Here is a 20,747-nt window from a genome sequence, read left to right on the forward strand (position 1 = left end):
AGCGCACCACTGCCAATTGTAAAAAACTATTTTACTCAAATCTAACCTTGTTAAGAATCCATTTTGTAAGGCACTGTAGATTAGTCACTCAGACATACTTCTTTTGTGTTTTCTTTGCTTTTGCAGCCATACATTAGGAGTTAAATCAGAACTGCTGTGAAAAAAAACCCTCACTTTTAGCAACAGTATTATCTGTGCAGTGTAATTTCTTATACGCCTTGTTATTTCGATCCTTTATGCCTGAAGATCAAATAATGAGAGATAATCTGCAGCTTGGCTGCTTTGGAAAGGAATCTCTCCATTGGAATTCATTACCTCTAACCGACTGGGGGTAATTAAATTCAGCCTATTAATAGATAGGAGAGAAAGTAGAGAACTAATTTACTCAATGCCAGTTAAAGGTAGATTCTGTTTGTTATGATTTGGTTATTAAAGTCCCTGTTTATTCTGGTTTTGTCATGCTGTTCACTGAACAGAGGTTTACAGCTTTCTATCAGTGTCCTGCAAAGTGTGTTTGTGTGTGTGTGTTTGTTTGTTATCCAGTGAACTTGCATCACAATTTGAAGCAAAAAACAGCCAGAGGGGATGCAGACTCAGAACGGAACAATTTACCACAACCTCCATTTTTGAGGAAGTTATTTGACTGTGGAAAATAACTGAGGCTGTCAGAATGAAAAGATGCTTCCATACCTGAACAGAATAATACAACACTTTTATGCTTCGTACTAGGTTTCATGTCAAACCTTTCAGATTCCTCATACATCTGTGATTATTGATGGATATCATCCATCTACCTATTCATTGATCCATGGTCTTAATATATTATTTTAAAAAAGTTGTACATTTTATATTAAAAACATGTAGAAACTTTGACTTTGTGTGTTTTAAATTCAAATATTTCATTAGTTATCCTGCTCCATATCCTTATCAGGGGGTTTGGTTTAATCCCTATAAGGCTAATTATCCTGCTTCCTGCTGAACAGCAGGTAGGTCTAATGTTTTCCGACCTGTTTGCTGTGCTCATCATCCAAGCTTGACAGCTTTTTGTATTAATTTACCCATCAACTCTATGGATACAAACAAATTGCCGATTCTACTTTGAAGCAAATTATGTAGGAAGTTGACAGCTGTATCCCTGATTCCACCGAGTTCAACTTGCAGAACCTATTAAATGGAAAAACTAAGATTTCTCTAGGGGTTGTCTTCACCCATGGAACATCTGAAAATTAAGTTTTTTTTTTTTTACTTAGAGCTTTTCCTTCTTGTTTGTAAAATGTCATGAGAAGCAAAACTGAACTTGTGTGTGAAGTTATGTGTTGGTATCTGTGTGAAACAGGAATGTGAGTTCTGCTGGGGAGGAAGCTCGGAGGAGGATGAGGGAGTGCGAGGGCCTCACCGATGCTCTGCTTTACGTCATCCAGACCGCTCTGGGGAGCAGTGAGATAGACAGCAAGGTAAAAAAAAATAACACATATAACACACTACACTATACATGCTACTAATAACATAATTCAATACTGCATCAGTAGGGTACTATGTGCTTGTGCATCAGCATTGTGCGCATCACTCTCATGCAGTGAAATAATACATTCATAAACATGAGCGAGAAACAGCACTTTGCAAAAGTTTTCTTCACAAAAATGTCCCTTATAGAAGATGAGCAAGAAAAAAATCTTGTCTTTTTAGACTATGTGCAAAATGCTGTGTATGCAGAAAACTAACACTACCTTAAACATAGCATATCTCACTGGGAAACAGTGGGAAGTTTTTTCTAGTTGTGATTTTTATTAGAAGTATACTTAAAGCTACTTCATTTTCTAGAAATATTAATGGAAGTAAATACAAAGCACCCTAAAGGAAACAAAATAGTCCAAGGATAAATGTTTCGACTGAAGCATACGTTAAGTTACCCTATACACATAAAGCCATAGCTGTTTAGCATAGTGGTGGTAGAATCATGTTGGGAAGAGTTGATGGAAAGATGGAGTTAAACTTAGGCAATCCTGAAAAGAAAACCTCATGTTGACAAAAGTTAGACTTGTCCTCTCGAACAACAGCAGTTGGCCTCTTAACTGAATTTAGTTCTGTTTGATATTTCTTAATTTAAGTAAGAGTGTTTTCCTTCCACTGTGCCTGCACAGTATAACGGATTTCTGCAAAGTCAGTCACACAGTGCAATTTTCTGGATTTGCTGGATTTTTTTAAAATAACACCAACATCAGAGATGTGCAAAATGACAGCAACGTGTTATTTAACTAAGACAGAAACTGTGCAAAATTAGCTTGAATCCAATTGTCATGATGAACAAAATTGAACCAAATTAGAATGTATTTAGTTTAATTTTGTTCTGATTCTGTTCTGTTTACATGACTAAATTGGTTACATATGTTTTGAATATAAATGCAAATGTAATTCGACTATAAATCAGGCCATTTCAGCATTATTAGATGTTTAGGTCAAAAGCAGCTCTATAAAACATGAAACTTTAAATTCAACTATATCATTTACATCAAACACGCTGTGCTAATGTTATAACTGTATTCCCATTTATTTTGCAGTTTTAGCTGATTGGTCCACTTTAAAACAGCATGTTCCTCTAGTTTATGACCTGATATGTTGTTTTTTGTTTGGGCTCTTGAGAGCCTGATAAATTACATGACTTTGACATATCTGCTTTAAAGATGTAAATTGTTGGTGCCACGGAAATGTCATCAGTTCTGCATCTATGTAGAGCATTTTTATGAAAGTAATTTTGTCTCCGTGTGTTTGATGAGTCACTGTTATTTTTGAATTATTGTTTGGATTCTGAGGGGATGCTTTTCTCTGGAGAGCAAAAGATTCTTTGAAGGAAGTCATTTTTTTATCCTCCGAAAGATCAAAGTCAGTGACTGTCGACTGTTTACCCTCTCCCAACAATAGGATTAGTTTAGGTGTCTGCATACATTATGCCCATAGGCCACACTGCACACAGTGTCTCTGCTGCAGGGCTCACACTGTTTTTCAGTGCCTTTTATTTAAATCTCTGTCTCGTCCTTACTTTCCCCGTCTAACCTTTTCTCCTTCAGACTGTGGAGAACTGCGTGTGCATCCTGAGGAACTTGTCGTACCGTCTGGCTGCAGAGACGTCGCACAACCAGCAGGGTGGCTCTGAGGAGCTGGATGGCTTGTTGTGCGACACCGGTGGCAAGGACGCAGAGAGTTCTGGGTGTTGGGGAAAGAAGAAGAAGAAAAAGAAGGGGCACGATCAGGTGAGGAAATAAGCAGAATCATTACTTATTTATACTAACTAGAAACTTTATTTTGTTAATTGTTTATTTTTTTTAAGGCAGATTTCTCTCCTTTTCAATTAAGTGCAGCTCATGATTAGTGTTTGGTCTCTACCGGATAATATGCTGCGTCTTTTCACACATGCATTTATTTATTCATAACCAGCCTTCAGGTTCTTCTTGACATATTCATGATTTCATACTGTTTATGCTTTTTTTAAAAAGGGTTTGGACTAAACCTGATATGTTGTACCCTTTGTTTTGGCACCATGATTTCAACTCAGGAGATTATAAAGACCTCAAACAAATGACTCCACCTTTAAAGCAGAGACAGAAGGTAAAGGTCAATGAGGTCAATTAACCAAGACTGTGTATGATCCTTGAGACATTTCCCATAACAGGTAGAAACACTATAGATCAGAGCTTTACATATGATCTCACTGGCAATATATAGGTGCATATGTAATTATTTTGATCTTTAATCTATCTGAATGATTATACTATATACAACTTTGATGCTTTTCCAATAAGAAGTAGGTTCTCAAGTGGGAATATGCTGTTGGTTCTCTTTCATACAGTCAAAATTATAAAGGGAAAGCCCCGCCCCTTTTACGCCACTCATACAGACATCAATAAAGTTCTTTGGATTATATTCCCTACTCTTTTTATCAGATGTGGTAATCTAAAATTGTATCTAATCTGTCACTAAGCCGACTGTAGCACCTTGTCTGTTGCTTAGTAGTTTGGCAGAGATTGATGCCTTCCCAAAAATCATTATGTGTGCTTTGATTCATTTTTATTTATAAGTCAGTAAAGCAGAGAGTTGTATAATCCTTCCACCATGGAAAGAAATGGTTTAAAAGAAATTAAATTAATGACATTCACACTGGTAATGAGTGTATGTCTCTTACCCGTATGTTTAAGTACTCGGTCGATTTTTCATCTTTTTCTATACATTTGAAAAGAAAGTAAAAAGTGTTGGAGTAATTGTAGCAGAGGGAGTCACTTTGTCCACATGCAGGATTAAAAGGGACAGAGCTGCAGCGAAGGAGAAAATAATGGTGGAGATCATAACTTGATATTTAACTGTATTAGCACAGAAGCAAACAACCAGCTATGACCACTATGACCCAGCTCCAATAAGCATGGGATTACTCAATAAATTACATGGATGTATCTTATCTTCTAACAACACAAGGGCAGCATATTATTTGCACAGTGATCAAACATACATGATAGACTATAAGCGTGAAGGTGACCAGGCTTCATGCTTTCAACCACTGATTGCTACTCTAGTCTAAGAGGCAAGGTCAACATCAGCATCACCAGCTCCAAACACACAGACCCTGAAGAATAGTGATAGCAATGCAAAGAGGAGGCGAACAGTAGCCAAGGTTTTTTTGTTTTTTTTATTGTAAAAAGTCAAGGTAAAAACTTCTATAATCCAGCAATATATGAAATATAAATATTAACAATTTATACGCAAACTGCATTTCTTCTGGTTGAATTTATTCAATTTATACAAATTTGTATGAATTTAACCGACTGGCTTTAAAAGAACTGAACTTTTTAATTTAGCTTTTTCCATTTTCAGCTTTAGTTTTAAGTGTTTCCTTGTGTTGTTTTTTACAAATAAGAAAAGAATGAGCCTTTTATCCTCACAGCACCGTAAGGCAGATTTTTATCTGTGAAGGATCTGTGTCCTATCTGTCTCTGAAGTCGGGGCTCTGATCTAGCAGAGGAGTCATACCGGAGAAAAGTACATTGTTAATCCGAGGCAGAAAAACAGTTGGATTGAGCACCATGCTCACTATTACTAATACAAGTTAATAGCAAGACATTTCACTGTATTTTATGCATCTAATAGCAAAAAACTCTAAAGTTGAGCTGGAGTTGTGCTATCTGTGCCAGTCCATAAAATAAAATTGAAGCTCCTAAAAGAGGAAATACTGCAACTTTCACTACATTTAAGCATTTATATTAGCATTAATTATACAATAGAACCCAGGCTTAGCCTGGGCATCTGGTTCTTAGGGGGTGTTCAATTTCATTGATCAGATGTACAGCTCAACTGTTTCAACTTCTAAGTTCAAATGGAGTTCACCTTATGTACAAGCTAAAACGATGTAATAACACACAGCGAGAATAAACAGTCATCACCACATCTTTCAGTCAATGGTTTTTCTAAATAACAAACTGAACGTTTAAGATATGTAATGAGTTTTGAGATGACTTCTCCTCATGTGTGGCATTCCTCTTATTTGTGCACCACTAACAAAGGGATTACTGACATCTTAAAATAAAGTCAGACTGAAACAAATGGGGATGTGGGGCTACCTGCGTAGACTTTAGAAAGGTCTCCTCTGAGTGTCTGTGTGTAGAAACAGTTTAGACAGGGCATCAGGACCAGGGATCCTGCTGAGGAAACTAAAGGAGGAAGATATGTCTTTAGGTGGGAACAAACAAACATGAAGACTGATTACAGGTTGGCTGTGTTTACCTCATCTTTCCATTTCATTGATAGGACTCAAACCAAAATGCATTTTAGAGCATATTTTGAAGGATAACTATTAACTGGAACAAGATAAAAATTATCAATAAGAATGTAAAAAGAGTGTTTCAAATAATATGTTTTTTTCTTTAGGGCAAACGTTTTTATTGCCCGTTTTCTCTCCGTCCTTGATTTTTCTTTCCTACATAATTTTTCCCCTCTTGTTTCACATTAACATTAAATATCACAAAATATTAATTAAAACCAACTTTTTAATGACACATTAATGTTCTTTTCTGCCCTTTAAGGCCATTAAGATTTTATTATGTTTATTGCAAACTGGGATTTATCCTGTACAGTAGTTGCTGTGTGTGGAAATTTCATTAAATAACTTAGTATATAGCAGTGTTCTGTGCGGTCTCAGAAGTATCTGTTCAGTCCATAAATGATTCTTGTTGTTTGGCTGTTATAAACAGGTTTTTACTTAATCCTGTGAATAATTTATTGTAAAATGATGCTGTTTCCAGTCCCCATTCTTCTCATCATTTAAAACTAGTAAACTACTATACCTATGTAGCAATTTTTACAAAAAATTTAGGTTTGTGTTCTATTTTCTACATAGATGTAATTCTATAGTTTAGCACTTTTAGAATGTCATAGAGCTTTTAAAAAGTAAAACTTTAAACAGACTTCTTAAGTATTTCTTCTCTCATGTCAACCAGATGTGTGAGGGGCATGACTGACAGATGTCCTGTCAACAGATTCTCTTATCTCAGATGTGAATCCCTTCAGTCTCATCAGTTACCGCTGGCCTCTTGACCTCTTCTGAAATTAACTATATGTTTAGTCCAGTAAAATTATATCTCACTCTTTTTGCCTTCTTGTTGGAGCTATGTAAGATATTTGAAGCTTGTTTTTAATCTAACTGATTATATCCATGACCTTTCTGCTGTTGCATCTAGTATATATATTCATATTTTATATCTCTAATTTATGTATATTCTAATTATGGGTTGACATTTAAAGACACTGATTTTTTTTAGGCACATCCAAAACAAGAGGTCCCAAATATGAGAAAATAAAATGAGAACTACATCTCAATTTTCAGACTCTACAATGCGACACTATAATAGCAATAACTTGGGCAATGGATAATGTGCAGTTAACTATTTGGTACCCTGTGCAATAACCTGTTTGTCTACATTTGACATCCACTGCAATATTTATATATAAATATAAATATCCATCTTTATATATACTAATTAAACACTATGTGAAATAAGTTTTTATAGTAATCATACTAAAAAAAAAACTAAAAAAAACTGTCATATGTGGACGGACTGTGTTTACTGTGTATATCCCATGCTCCTTTTTCTTCTTTTGGCACATTCTTCTTCTTTGACTATTTGAGCTGATGGAATGAGTAAATGTATCCACTGTGAGATCAACAAAGACAATCAATCAATTTCTTTCCACAATCAGGCACAAGCAAGTCTGAGCTTATTTCATGAGTATGCTTATTTGTGTAAGGCACTGTATGCAATCACATTGCATTTTAGTTTTGTGTGCTCAGTACCTGTGCTCTGATTTGTTTTTAGAAAGCTGATGGCCCATATCTCTCTGGATTCTTTTAGTTTTATCCTCCACATAGCTGAGAGGTAGAACCAGAGATTTGTGAGCTCTACCCTCTTGTCATGCTAATGAGCAATCAGAATCATTCTGATTGAGTGGAGGACGTCTTTTACCACTTCCAGGGTAGCTGTGGGGACTGAAAACCCACCACTTCCGGAGTGTGATTTGCTCATCCTCCCTGCATGCATCCCTCTGTCTATCATTTCTGAATCTGGCAGGGATAGATTTATGAAAACAAGTTTGGACTATATTTTAATATCAGCCTTTGCCTTACCGTCTGTTTGCAGAATTTACTCCAAGCAAACGTCTGCCTTTGTGGAGATGGTGGACCTATTGATCATATTGAAATAGAGACAGATCATAAAATATGAAAAAAGCTTCACTTTCTACCCTCTGTCTGTGTGTCTCCACTTTAGTGCAGCTGTGGGCGATTACCAAGAAGCAGCGATTAGGGAGTGTGCCGAGGAGCACAAAACTCCATCAACAGCGGGGCAATTAGAGCAGAGGAAGGGAGAGGAAGCAGAAAAGGAGGAGATAGGAGACGATAAAGAGGGTGTTGTAGCATAATCAGATTAAACACACGAGGAGCAGCAAAGATGGACAGCAGTGTTTGGCAGACTTACATTCAGTAACAGATGTTATCACATATATCACTCATTTGGAAATAGTATAAGCAGATATTAAACTTAAATAAATAATACCCCCTAAGAAATTAATTAAAAATAAAACTACCAGCACTAAAATGAAAAACCAGCATCTTGTCACTCAGATTTTGTCTGATTGATGCTTATTTCACAGTTGAAGCTACATCATCTTGATAAACATGAGTGACATTAACAATGTGTTTCATCACTTTAGACAACTCTATCATTAAGTAATATTTGCAGAATGTTGGCATATTAGACAAGCTCAGGCCAACATAAAGTCATTTATACTAGTGTAATAGAAGGTTAATTATACTTTTTTTATTTTAACAAATAATACTGGAAGCTAAAAGGTGGTGTCATAGGGCAATAGAAAGCTAAATTTTCAACTTAGCAATGTTAGTGGCAGCATCATGCTGTGGGATTCAGAGCTGTTGGGAAGATTGAGGTGAATTAAGGGCCGCTATGCGTGAAAACCTGTTAGATTTAGTCCCCAAGCGTGAGACTGGGGCAGAGGTTCACCTTCTAGCAGGACAACAAACTTAAACATTCTTTAGATCAAATAATATTCGTCTATTAGAATAGCTCAGCCAAAGCTCATACCTGAATACATTTGGGAATCTGTGGTATTCAACATTATACACAGACACTAACCATATTTTCTAACTGAGTTAGAGCCACTATGCATTGAAATAAACGTTTTTACTTGTGTAAGGCTAGTAAAAGGTCTAAAATAAAAATACCTTCTGAGGTAGCTGTATTTAGAGTAAATGCTGATTTATAATCAGAAACCAGTTCGACTGTGTGTGTGTCACAGTGAACGCACAGACAGTCTGCTGCACCTCTCCAAAATTGTAGGTGACCCCAGACAGTGCCGCAGACAGGAGACATCTGATTGGTCAAATCTACATCCGCTCTACTCTATGCGTCTCCTGTTTGGTTCCTTACCGGCTTGTTTTGTTTGTACTGTGGAAAACGACAAGTGAAGATGGACCCGCTAGAAGAGAGCGGTGTGCAAGAACGCTGGGACCCTTTTTCCACCTGGATCCCCCTTTTTTTCGCCCTCATGTCCCTCCGTTGTCGCACACACTTGCCCCTTGCATTTTTCCACTTCCTCACCGCCTCGGCCGTATCTAGACCCTCAGCTAGTTCCTGATTGTCCCTCTTGCTTTGTGGCGGGGAATAACATAGCGCAGACCACGCTTCAACATTGGGCATAAATCTCACTGCAACACACTGCTGCGGGATATAACCAGCCTTTCCAGCAGCAGTATCTGTTCATCAATCTACCTGTAACTTATAAGTGTTAAAGCACTTATAGTTAATCAGTTTAGTGTATGCAGATGTTTTGGTTGTCTTATGCAGGAAATACACCTGATGTGATTTTAGTCAACATTTTCTGAACATCAGTACATTATTGCTGCTTCTAAATATTTGAGAAAACACCCAGTTTGGGCAGCAGATGAATGTCACCTAATTTTTTAGACTCTTTTAACATCCACTCCTCCTCCTTTGTTGCCTTTGCCCATGGGAGCCCTGCTGGCCCACAAATTTCTCCTCATACAAAATTCAAAATGCTCCTCCATTCTAAGGCATGCCTTATCTTCCACAGTGGGATGGTGTCGGCCCTTTTCCAGACTTGGCTGAGCCTCCGAAAGGCATCCAGATGTTGTGGCACCCCACTATTGTCAAGCCCTACCTCACACTGCTGTCGGAGTGCTCCAACCCAGACACCCTGGAGGGAGCAGCTGGGGCTCTGCAGAACCTAGCCGCCGGCAGCTGGAAGGTGAGAGCTCAGCGGCTGTGTCATTGTCATACAGGACAGAATCTGGGAGAAGAAAAAGGATGCTATTCTTCAACAATCCAGCACATTTTTAAATGGAAAGATGAATTAGATCTGAAGCACCTTTGTCAAAACGTATAAGACAAAATAAGTAATGATGATTTGACTTTTTATAAGTAAATTGATTTTTATAATAACAATAATAATAATAACAGGCAGAAATATTTCCAGATATCAGCAAATGGTCTGTCTGTGTTCAACATTTGTTCTATAATTTTTCTCACTTTTTTGTCCAGTGGTCCGTCTACATCCGAGCTGCAGTGCGCAAAGAAAAAGGTCTACCTATCCTGGTGGAGTTACTGAGGATAGACAACGACCGGGTGGTCTGTGCTGTAGCTACTGCCCTGAGAAACATGGCTCTGGACATACGGAACAAGGAGCTTATTGGTAAGTGCTTCAAACACAGACTCAGAAGTCTCAAATCGTAAAATTTTTTTATTGAGAATCTGAAGAAAATATGTAAGTAATCTGCAATATTTATTGCATTTCCATGAAGCAATTGGTATCAAAGGGGAATTTTATCTGGTCAGGTAGGATTAGCAAACTATTATAAGCTCAATATGGCACCGTTACTTAAGCAATCCTATTTGTAGAAACAAATATGTCCAGCTTTATCTCAGATATGGCTAAAGTCTGTGTTTGCATATTTCTAATGAATCTGATATCTTGTGTCTTGTTTATGTCTTTCGTGAGCTGTAGGTATGGTTGCACCTCTTGAATATTTATTTTTATTAAAAAAAATCATCTTATGGAAAGAGCTAATTGTATAAATATATTATTGTTCATGAAATGTTTTACCTTCCTATATGTAGGTAGAGTTATTCCAAAATGTCCCATTTTATTTCTACAAAAAGAATTTAATTTTGCCCTAATCTAAAACAGGATATGACTGAAGACAATTAGTGTAGCAGTAAGATTTTGCCAGCTTAATTTGATTATAGCTTGTGGAGGAAATTTTTTACTGTAATATTTTCCCGAATTAATATCAAATCCAAAGAATGGAAATGGAAAGCATTCGGAATATTCATCCCTCCGTTTGCACAAAGCTCCTCTCTTTAAACAGACCGTAGAGCTGCCAAGACTGAACACCTGATACTAGATTTTTCTTTTTTTCTTTTTTTGCTGGAGACTGACTGATGTCTTTAATAAACTCTGCTTCTCTGCTGGTCCCCATGGCAACAACCACATGCATCTTTCTATTTACTCTTTTCGGTGCTTTTGGCTTTGAGCTAAACTGTGTGATGTCTTAGTTCGTGAAAGCGACCATCCGTGTCCTCAGCGGATGTAGGCTGTAATGTCAAATTTTCCTTTGTGATGGCCCGGTGCATGCAGCTATGTTTTCAGGGAACATATTATCCTCCCCTTAGTTGGAACAGAATAAAATTGCTTTTGCTGCACAACATATTGTGTGGTCAGAATCACAGAGCTCTCAGCTGCAAATATCAATACTGTCAGCACTGGCAGCTCTGCTGTAAGCCAACTGTTGTTTATTACTTCAGTAATACAAACGTGATTAAGAGCTTCACCTTCAGTGCCTGCTTGGTTATAGAAGTGGGAATATTGCAGACAGAGGCAGCTGTACTGTAGGACCCATCAAAAAAACCATATAATTTAAAAGTGAGCCTACTAGGCCTCAATAGGACCATTCCTCTCAACACCCGCCTAGGGTGATGACCCAATCAGAATGAGAGCCACAGAGCAGAATGTCCACAAATGCCTGACAGGATTTCATGGGTGTCATGGGAGATGTAGTCCATCTGTGTCAGAGCATGTGGCCATGTCCCCCTTTTTTTTTTATTTTATTTTTTTTTTTTTATATATATATATACTCTAATAATCCCAGTGGGAAATTATTTCTTTGCATTTAACCCATCCCCTTGGGGAGCAGTGGGCTGCCATTGTGCGGCGCCCGAGGAGAAGTGGGGGGTTAAGGGTCTTGCTCAGGGACCCAGAGTAACAGTCTGTGGGAGTGGGGGATTTCACTCACAACCTAGTTCAATGCCCTAACCACTAGACCGCCACTTCCCTTTTGTGTATGACAGCCTAACCAGCAAGAGTGTAGATCTGCTTTTATGCAATTTGGTTTTAATGCAAGTTTGTTTGTTTTTTTCTTGATTTTGAGGTTCAAGAAATACTCTTATGTCCAAATTATTTGTCTGCCTGACTAAAAATTAAATCCTTTTGTTAACCTTTTGGGGTCATTAAGCCATGCAATTATTTGCAGCTACAGCTTTAGTTCTTTAAACACACGGTTCAGAAAAGTGGTTTTGTTTTTGTTTTTGAGGGAATTTTAGGCCATTCTTCTAGAAAAGCATTTGTGAGGTCTGACACTAATGGTAGGTGAGAAGCCTTGGTTCAGAGTATCAGTTCTAATTCATAAGAAGTGTTCTGTTGGACTAGTTTGTCAGCTCTAAACTTGCAAGTTCATGTCTTTAAGCGCACTGATGGCAGTAATGTTAAAACAGGAAGGACCCCGGTTCAGATGTTTCCCAACAAAGTTGGGAGCATTGAATTTCAGAGTATATTTTGGTCCAGAAACATGAGAAATGCCTTTTACTAATGAGTTAAATCTGACTTCCATTCAGCAGCCATAGAGCCTGGGCTGTATTCAGTCGTCTCTTAGAGAAATCATACAACTGCACCCTATGGAATGATAAAGACGACTCTGGTGCGTTCTTAATTAATTATAAATTCCTGACTTTATGGAAATTATAATTTTCAGCAAAACTTTGTTAAAATCTTACTTTATTGTTTTAAAGCCAGTCACTTTTGGTCATGTAATGTCTTCTCATCAGCTGGGTGTCAGTTGTTTTCTTTTTTGTATGTTGTTTTTTTCATATATATAGAAATATATTTTAGGCATACATACACTTTGTCTTTCCACTATTAGTATAAATATATTAAATATTTGTCGATGTTACATCAAATAATGATAGCCTTTCCTTGGCCTCATAAAAGCTTTTCCGTCGGCTTTTTTAAAGATGGATGTTGTTTTTTTTCCCAGAACAGATTTTTGAGGGCCCTTTAAAAGTTTTAACCTGAGGTCCTGTTCTTTCATTATAAATTTCAAAGTTTCACCTCAGACTTATCTAGGCTTGAAGCAAGAACACTTTCCACGTGGATTTGTAAAAAAAAAATATGTAATTTCAAAACTATGATTCCTGCAGCTCTGCCTGGAGTTCTTCTAACATTTAGGAATGTTTTGTTTTATATCTTTTTTATTTTTCCTTTTAAACTTAAGCAGCTTATATTCAGTTTGCCACTTAACCTTGTCCACCCTGTCACCTTTAACCAGGCAAATATGCCATGAGGGACTTGGTGCATCGTTTACCTGGAGGCAGCAACAACAACAACACCAGCAGTGGAGGTGGTGGAGGAGGAGGAGGAGGAGGAGGAGGGAGCACCAACAGCAGCGTCCTGGCAGGGAAGACCATGTCAGACGACACCATCACTGCAATTTGTTGTGCTTTGCATGAGGTCATAACAAAGAACATGGAGAATACCAAAGCCCTGAGGGACGCTGGCGGCATCGAAAAGCTCATCGGCATCGCCCGCAGCAAGGGAGATAAGTAAGCCAAATGGGAAGGTGTTGTTGGGTGAAAAAAGCAAACCAGATGACAGGGTGTGCAGGGTAATGCAGAACTTAAGTTTATCTCACCCCAAATCACCCTTTTTTGGCAAATAAACGAGCTATTTTATGTCACTCTGCATTTTAGTTCATTTTCATTTGATTTTTAAGTTAAAACAATCTTAGAATTTCTGTAAGTGGTTGTAGTTGAATTTTTCTGTTTGTTCGAATGAAACATGGTGGTGCAGACTGTCATCAATATCCTAATGATTGACCAAAGTGGGTGGAGCTTATGCACAAATATGCGCAGTCGACCCTTTACTTCACAAAAATCTGTTAAAATTAGCTATTGAAACTTACAGAATATATTCTAATTATATTTCTTAATATGTTAACAAATCTGTTACATTTCACAAATTATATTATAATTATGCAAAAAAAAATGTTTCTTCAAGCTATCAGCTTTATCTCCACAAATGCCACCCAAACTTTGTACACCCCCTCAGAAGATGGTATTAATAAACCCCAATAAATATCCTGTGATAAATGTTAACAATTAAATTATAAATATAAATACTAATAATGTTTGATGTCAAAAAACTTATTTGGATCAAAAACATTAAATAAGGTTCCTGAAAACATGATAGACAAATTGTTGAAGCTAAAAAGGGTTCATTTTGAATATTTAGGGATTTTTTTAGTAGTTTTTAAAATTTTCATCGGTATTGCTTATAAATACAAACAATGTTAAAATGTTTTTATATAACATAATTATGGCATTTATAGGGCATTACTAGTATGTTCCTTATATCGGCATTGGAGGCCTTGGTCAAGAGGCTTGATGGAGGCGCTTTACACTACATTCAGTCATTCACCCATTCACTCACACACTGATGGGGGCAAGCTACATTGTAGCCACAGCTGCCTTGGCGCTCAGTAACAGAAGCGAGGCTACCATACACAGGCACCACCAGTCCCTATGACCACCATCAGTTGGTCGTCAACTGATTTATGTATTATTCCAAGAGAAATAATATGTAAAAAGAGGTAAAACCTCAAAAGAATCTGCCATAACTATAAAGGCCTTTAAAATGAAATGAAAATGTCAAACTATAAAACACCCGTTTTAGTTTATTTCCCTAGAAAACAAAAATTGCTTTAAAGTCACACAAGAAACATAAATTTGATTTGCTAGTTTCTACATCTGGTATAGGGTTTATCTCCCTGAATTCGAAACAATAACACTAACCGAATGTCTTGGAGAAATGAAGTTTAATTTTGCTGTCCCTGATAATGTCACATGAGCCAATTAAACCCAAAGTCATTAGACAGCTGAGTGAGAACCTGGAGGAAGAAGATTGAAATGTTGCCCAATTAATCCATCATAAAGAGCAATCATGCTGTCTGGGCTCGGTTCAATTTAAGGACACAGCAAAGAAGATAAACATTTCCTTGTTGGTGTTTGAAACAAATGATGATTTAGAGGGCCGCCTTTTGTTTCTGCATTTGTTTATTGTGGTGGTGTTGTTTCTGTAACCTTCTAACTTTTTTGTGCACAAAACAACAAAAGGATAGTCAAGCTTTACATTGTGTTTTTGCTTTCTGCTGAATTCCCAGACATAGTCCCAAAGTGGTGAAAGCAGCGTCCCAAGTCCTCAACAGCATGTGGCAGTACAGAGACCTCCGCAGTCTTTACAAAAAGGTACAGCCTGTTGGCTCTGGATGCCTTCCACTCAAACATCAGACATGTTTTTCATGATGATTATTAATAGACCGAGCGCTGAAAATAAAACTGCAAGTCTGCCTTCTCGTCTTTCTTTCAGGATGGCTATTCACAGTACCATTTTGTGGGCTCGTCCTCCACGATAGAGCGAGACAGACAGCGACCTTACTCTTCCTCTCGCACTCCTTCAATCTCTCCGGTGCGCACTTCCCCAAACAATCGATCAGGTGGGTCCACGCCTCCCGTTCATTCTTATCCTCCCGTAAAAGCCCCATCCTTCTTCCCACCAGTAGAGCCCAGTCAACGAAGCACTGCTCCATTATAGCTCAAGTCTTCTTTAACCTTCACAGTACAACGACTGCTGACATATTACTCCACTGTCAAGTAAAATATGTGCTTCATGCACATTAAGAAAGTTTTCCCGCCCTTGTGTTGTCAGAGGAAAGGTTTTTTGAATAATATGAGGCACCAAAGTCTTACAGAACCTGGACTGATGATGATGATGATCACAGCTCCTGACAATGTTCATCATCTTTGATCTTTTCAGTCTTTCCAGACTGCAGGGGTGGCTGACACACTGACGACTGCTGTGAAACCAAAGCAGCAAAAATTCACAGGTGTTTAAAGTGTTGTCTGAAGATTTTTTTCCTTAGTTTCTGGTTAAGATCTTCTTTATGACAAAAACTAAAGGCGTCACAATCACTAAATAGAGCAGGGACTATGTAGTGGACTTTATAGTGAACTCAGTTACAGTAACTGACTGCTTATACAGAGGATCACTACTTTTCTCTCCCTGTTGGTCACGTGTCTCCGCTCCCCACATTGTGCATGCGGGCCTCTTTGTCATTTGTCGCCGCTGTCAGGTAATGACAGCCTATGGTAACATCAGGCTGCTGTGACAACAAATCCCATAATTTTAGGACATATCTCCTCGTCTAGTGACCATGGATGATACCTACTTTTCAAGTTGCATTGTGGGAAATTTCGATTCCACTACTTCTTCATCCACTAGACAGTTGGACACTCATCTAAAATGGAGTAATCACTATATGGTGCCCTACTGTATATAGTGATCAGGGCAAACATTCGGACACAGCCAATGTATTTGATTTGATTTGAAATGGAAATGATGAGCATGTGATTCTTTTTAGTATGCAGTCTCTCTGTGTTGACACTTTTTGCTACAGTTCCAAGTAAAAGTCTTTAGTAGTATGGTACATTTTGACTACCGTAAGTAAAAAAATAGACGTCCCTTTTTTTCTCTGCATGGATGCAAAAAGGTTCAGTCTTGATGTTATTTAATCAGTACAATGTGTTACACATATTTCTGAGGAGACCATCATATAAAATATTTACCTTACATGGTGATAAATTTCCATTTATAACACATTTTGAGAGGTTAATTTTCTTTGACATGTTTTTGTGTCTTAAAACTAATACAAAAATGCAAGATTTAGATTTTTAATTTCAACCATTGTTTTCTTCTAAGATTAAACCGCCTTAAGGCGATGGTGAGAACAACACAAACACTACACAGGGTTCATGGTACTGCATCTTTTATTGAAAACTAAAGGGTAACAGCTATCGAATTATCAGCCAAAACATATATGAGAATTAAAATAACTGCAGAAGGCATAAACTCATAAAAAGATCATCTATGGCATTTGTTTGTTTAATTACATGGAGAATGATTAACTGACACAGAGGGAGAGCGAGGAAGCACAGATGGGTGTATTGACAGTTAGTACCCTGTATGAAAAGAAATAAAACAATGCTTTATTCCTATACAAATGTTGTGAAAATATAAGATTAAACTTAACTTTAATCTATGGCATGAAGATAGATTGAAAGCCACTGAATGGGTTTCTTTTGTATTCTTTTAACAGATATATATAGAAGTGGAAGAAGAAAAACTATTGAAGCATCCAGGGGATTTATCTGAAGTAGTTGAAATTACATTTTTACTTTAAAAAAGGAAATCAACAATATCAGAAATTACATTTTTACGACTAGTAACACATGTTATGATATGATATGCTTGTCATAGCCTGCATCCTGAGAGTCTAGACGGCTACATCGGATAGTATCTGGTATGATATAGACAGGAGATTGCGTAGAGATAGAAATTTTATTTTCAATGTGTTGCTGTTTATTTATGTTAAATGAAATCCTGTTGTTTAGATTGTTGGATAAAAAGACAAGATATAGACCAGTTCTTCTTGGGAAGGACTTCAGTTTGTATCAGACTATATCTCTAACTTCAAGCACTCTTGTTATTTTAGCAAGAGAAGCACAAAGGTTCATTTCAAATACATCCCATATTTTTCTTTTGAAAAAATATTTGCACTTCCACAGTCATGTGCTTTTCTGTGATTAAATCTCAACAGGTTTGTGAATGGACTGTGACAAAAAGTGAAAAAGATAAAGTGATATGAATTTGTTTGATGCCTTGCAATGAAAAAAAGAGGAATTTAATAAAAACAGTAAAGCAACAGTAGCAACAGGAATAAAACTTCTATTAAAATTAGGTATTTAGGCTTAATACACAGTATTATATCTAGAGCATTTTTGCAAGTTTATGTCTGAACCTGTCCAACAATAAAGTCTCAAAATTGAGAGTCAGTCTCTAATTTGACATTTTTTTGTTTTGTTTCTCAGCTTAGATGCATACAAGCTGGTGCAGATGGTTCTCTGAGCTCACAGAGAGATATAAGTGTGCCTTTGTGTGTAGGAAGCTTTAGAAATAAATAAACAGCAGCTACTGACAAACAACGACTAGCTGATGCTACAATAGAGTGATGATACTGCTGAGCATACTTGAGCATATGGATCAATGCTTACTATATTAATGCATGCTGAAGACATAAAGTGGCAGACATGATGGGTACAGAATCTGAGCTGCTTTTATGTGCAAAGCTGCTGACAGTGATGTGTATATTAGAGGAAAGCACTTGGCAATGAACTGATAGATCCTCTCCTATGTGGCTCAGTGTCTTTGCTGCCCATCAGAGTAACATATAGTGGAGCAATAAACTAAATAGGTGGTAGAGATGACTCAGTGTTTATGTATCTGAAATAACCTGGTGGTCAACAGGTCAAATAAGGTTCACCAACTCAGGGGCATAATGAAGCCTTAGCAGTAACCCAGTTTTAAATCTGTTCACATTAGATGAAAACGGCATAAAAACAGAGGAAAAATCAGTCAGTGTCCCTTGTAAGAATTAAGAAAAGTATTTTATTGCTGCAGCAAAATCTTAAACAAAAAAAATGCTAATATATATATATATATATATTTCAAGGACTTTGTATGGTAAAAAAGTTCATTCAAAATAAATAACTTCGGCAAAAAAGCAGATGGCACAATGTCTTAGCAAACTACTCCTTTTATAGTTTTATAGACATAATTCTAGTCATTTCTCATTACCATCATTGCCACATGTCTGTCTTCTTGTGGTAGCCCTTTGGATGGAATCAGATCCACGTATATTCTACCATCACACAGTAAGCAGATTAATAAATGAGACAAACAAAACTCCAAATCAGATGGTTGGAGAGTTAGAAAAACAACTTTGGGTTTCCAAGGCCGACAATTTAACAACAATCAGATGCACGCTAGATGGACCGGTGCCTTAGAACTATATTTTTTGTCATACAATCATGGATGTTAACATGTGGAATTTGTCAAACTCTTCTTTAGTGTTTCCAAATTCAGGTTCAAATGCACTAGAATGTTATGCTTGGAAAGTGTCCTTAGTGTCCTCTACATACAAAACGATGATGGTCCTTTGCCTCTTCTCTCATTCTGGTGCCTCAATGACTTTTGTCATATTGAAGAAGTTAGAAAAGAACCCCATGTCCACTGTTAAGAAAGTGGAAGATCTGTGATCTGTTCCTCTTCCAAAGGAAATTGATGAACCTCTTAGGCTGGATGACATGTTGAACTTTGAATTGTTTAACCAGAAAACTAGAGGATTCCTTATTGCTTTCTACTCAATCGTACAAAAAGTAAATTTTATTTAAGGTATTTCACACACCTTTGTCTGCATCTGTTGCTTAGAAGCTGCTAAAAGGTCATATTAATTTAATAAAGCAAAACAATAAAACATAATTTGTATTACATTAATTTGAGATGAACTGACAGACATAATGTTCTCCCAAATAGTAAATCCACTCAAATAAAGTTTTCTATCGTTTTTCACAGGGATTTGTGGCTTCAGTAACTTATTGTAAGGCTTGTTACGCATCTTTGTTGGGTTTACTAGCAAGTATGTCTGTCTTTTTATTTGCTATGACGCCTCAGAGCTATGTGAGTTAGTACAGTGTAGAATCAGATAAATAAAACTGTGCAAGATTACAAAAAGGAACAAGTTTCTGGCATTTCGATTGTGAGATGTTTCCAAAATGTTTTATTCACTCTTGTCATTTCTTTTGTTCTTTTCTCTTGATGTATATTAGAATAAAGAGTAAAGATATTCTTTTTGTGAATCTATGATCTTTTTTGTGAGCAGCGAGTGCTCCCGCTTCCCCCAGAGAGATGATGGCATTGAAGGAGAGGAAGGCAGACTACGAGTCGACTGGCAATGCCAGTTTCCATGGTAACAAGGGCGAGCACACGTCCCGGAAGGACGCCATGACGGGTAGGAAATCCATCTTGTATGTCTGTCACAGTGTCGCTGTTCTCCTATGGGGTAAAGGCTTTAGAAAGAAAGTCAGCTATCATACTTCTGTCAGTTTGTCTGGGTTTAGGAAAAAACTTCAGCATTTTGGATTAATGGTTTTGACCCCAACAGTTCAGCAAATCAGCACTGACCTCACATCTCTACTCTAACTGAAGCTGGAGGCAGACAAGGGTTAATTAGGGTTTGTGTAAAGACATGTCAAAATTTAAGTATATTCTCTATAGAGATTTTAAACTGTTATTTTAGAGTTCATTAATCACTCTTATTAATGTATTACTTAATCTACCTGTATTTAATTCAATCTAATGTTCGGTTTTTAACCTTTCTCAGGGAATGATTCTTGTTATACATTTTTAAAAACCAGGATTTTTTTTCTTTATACGGTACTTTTAATGGTCTGATTTTCAACTAGAGATAAGAACACTTAAATATAAATCTTTTAATGCTATAAAAAAGAACCAAAGAGAAAAACTGTTATTATTCAAACTAATAAAGACACACTGCTAAGTGATTATATAATAAAACCACTTACAACAACCATAAAGGATGTAATGAAAGTAATGAATTAACATTAAGCAATCTTGTTATTTTACTGCCCAAGTTCTGCCATCCAGACCTCATTAGACTTTCATGTGACTTTAAATGGAAAAAAATAAAAACTCTCTTTAATCCGACATACTGTCTGATCCAAGGCGAAGGGGAGGACGAAGCCTTAAGAACACTCTGCCAACACTCAGTCACGCCCACTTTGACTGGAGGCTTTACAAAGGATTTAACCCGTCTGGATTAATTGGGGAATTTCTTTCCATCACGTTCAGGACTACAGGCTCTCATCAAGCACTCAGTATTTCAATCCTCTATCTCTCTCTATCCAAGGTGCCTCAACTCTTAGCCCTTAAGA

General features: G+C 37.1%; 1 protein-coding gene across 10 annotated transcripts in view; it reads left to right on the forward strand.

Moving 5' to 3' along the window:
- Window positions 1-20,747, forward strand: part of LOC107091684 (catenin delta-2-like) — a 196,579-nt gene that overhangs the window by 170,772 nt on the left and 5,060 nt on the right. For 6 of the 10 annotated variants that reach the window (XM_015385752.1, XM_015385755.1, XM_015385751.1 and 3 more), the window contains 8 exons: window positions 1,337-1,454; window positions 3,066-3,248; window positions 9,646-9,819; window positions 10,113-10,263; window positions 13,172-13,445; window positions 15,053-15,146; window positions 15,268-15,394; window positions 19,676-19,804. In XM_015385752.1, coding sequence (XP_015241238.1) covers window positions 1,337-1,454; window positions 3,066-3,248; window positions 9,646-9,819; window positions 10,113-10,263; window positions 13,172-13,445; window positions 15,053-15,146; window positions 15,268-15,394; window positions 19,676-19,804 — 1,250 coding nt within the window. The remainder of the gene's footprint in view (window positions 1-1,336; window positions 1,455-3,065; window positions 3,249-9,645; window positions 9,820-10,112; window positions 10,264-13,171; window positions 13,446-15,052; window positions 15,147-15,267; window positions 15,395-19,675; window positions 19,805-20,747) is intronic. The other 4 variants (XM_015385756.1, XM_015385753.1, XM_015385760.1 and 1 more) reach the window with 1 other exon arrangement.

This window comes from Cyprinodon variegatus, unplaced genomic scaffold (genome assembly GCF_000732505.1).
Source record: "Cyprinodon variegatus isolate N-32 unplaced genomic scaffold, C_variegatus-1.0 Scaffold347, whole genome shotgun sequence".
NCBI lineage: Eukaryota > Metazoa > Chordata > Actinopteri > Cyprinodontiformes > Cyprinodontidae > Cyprinodon > Cyprinodon variegatus.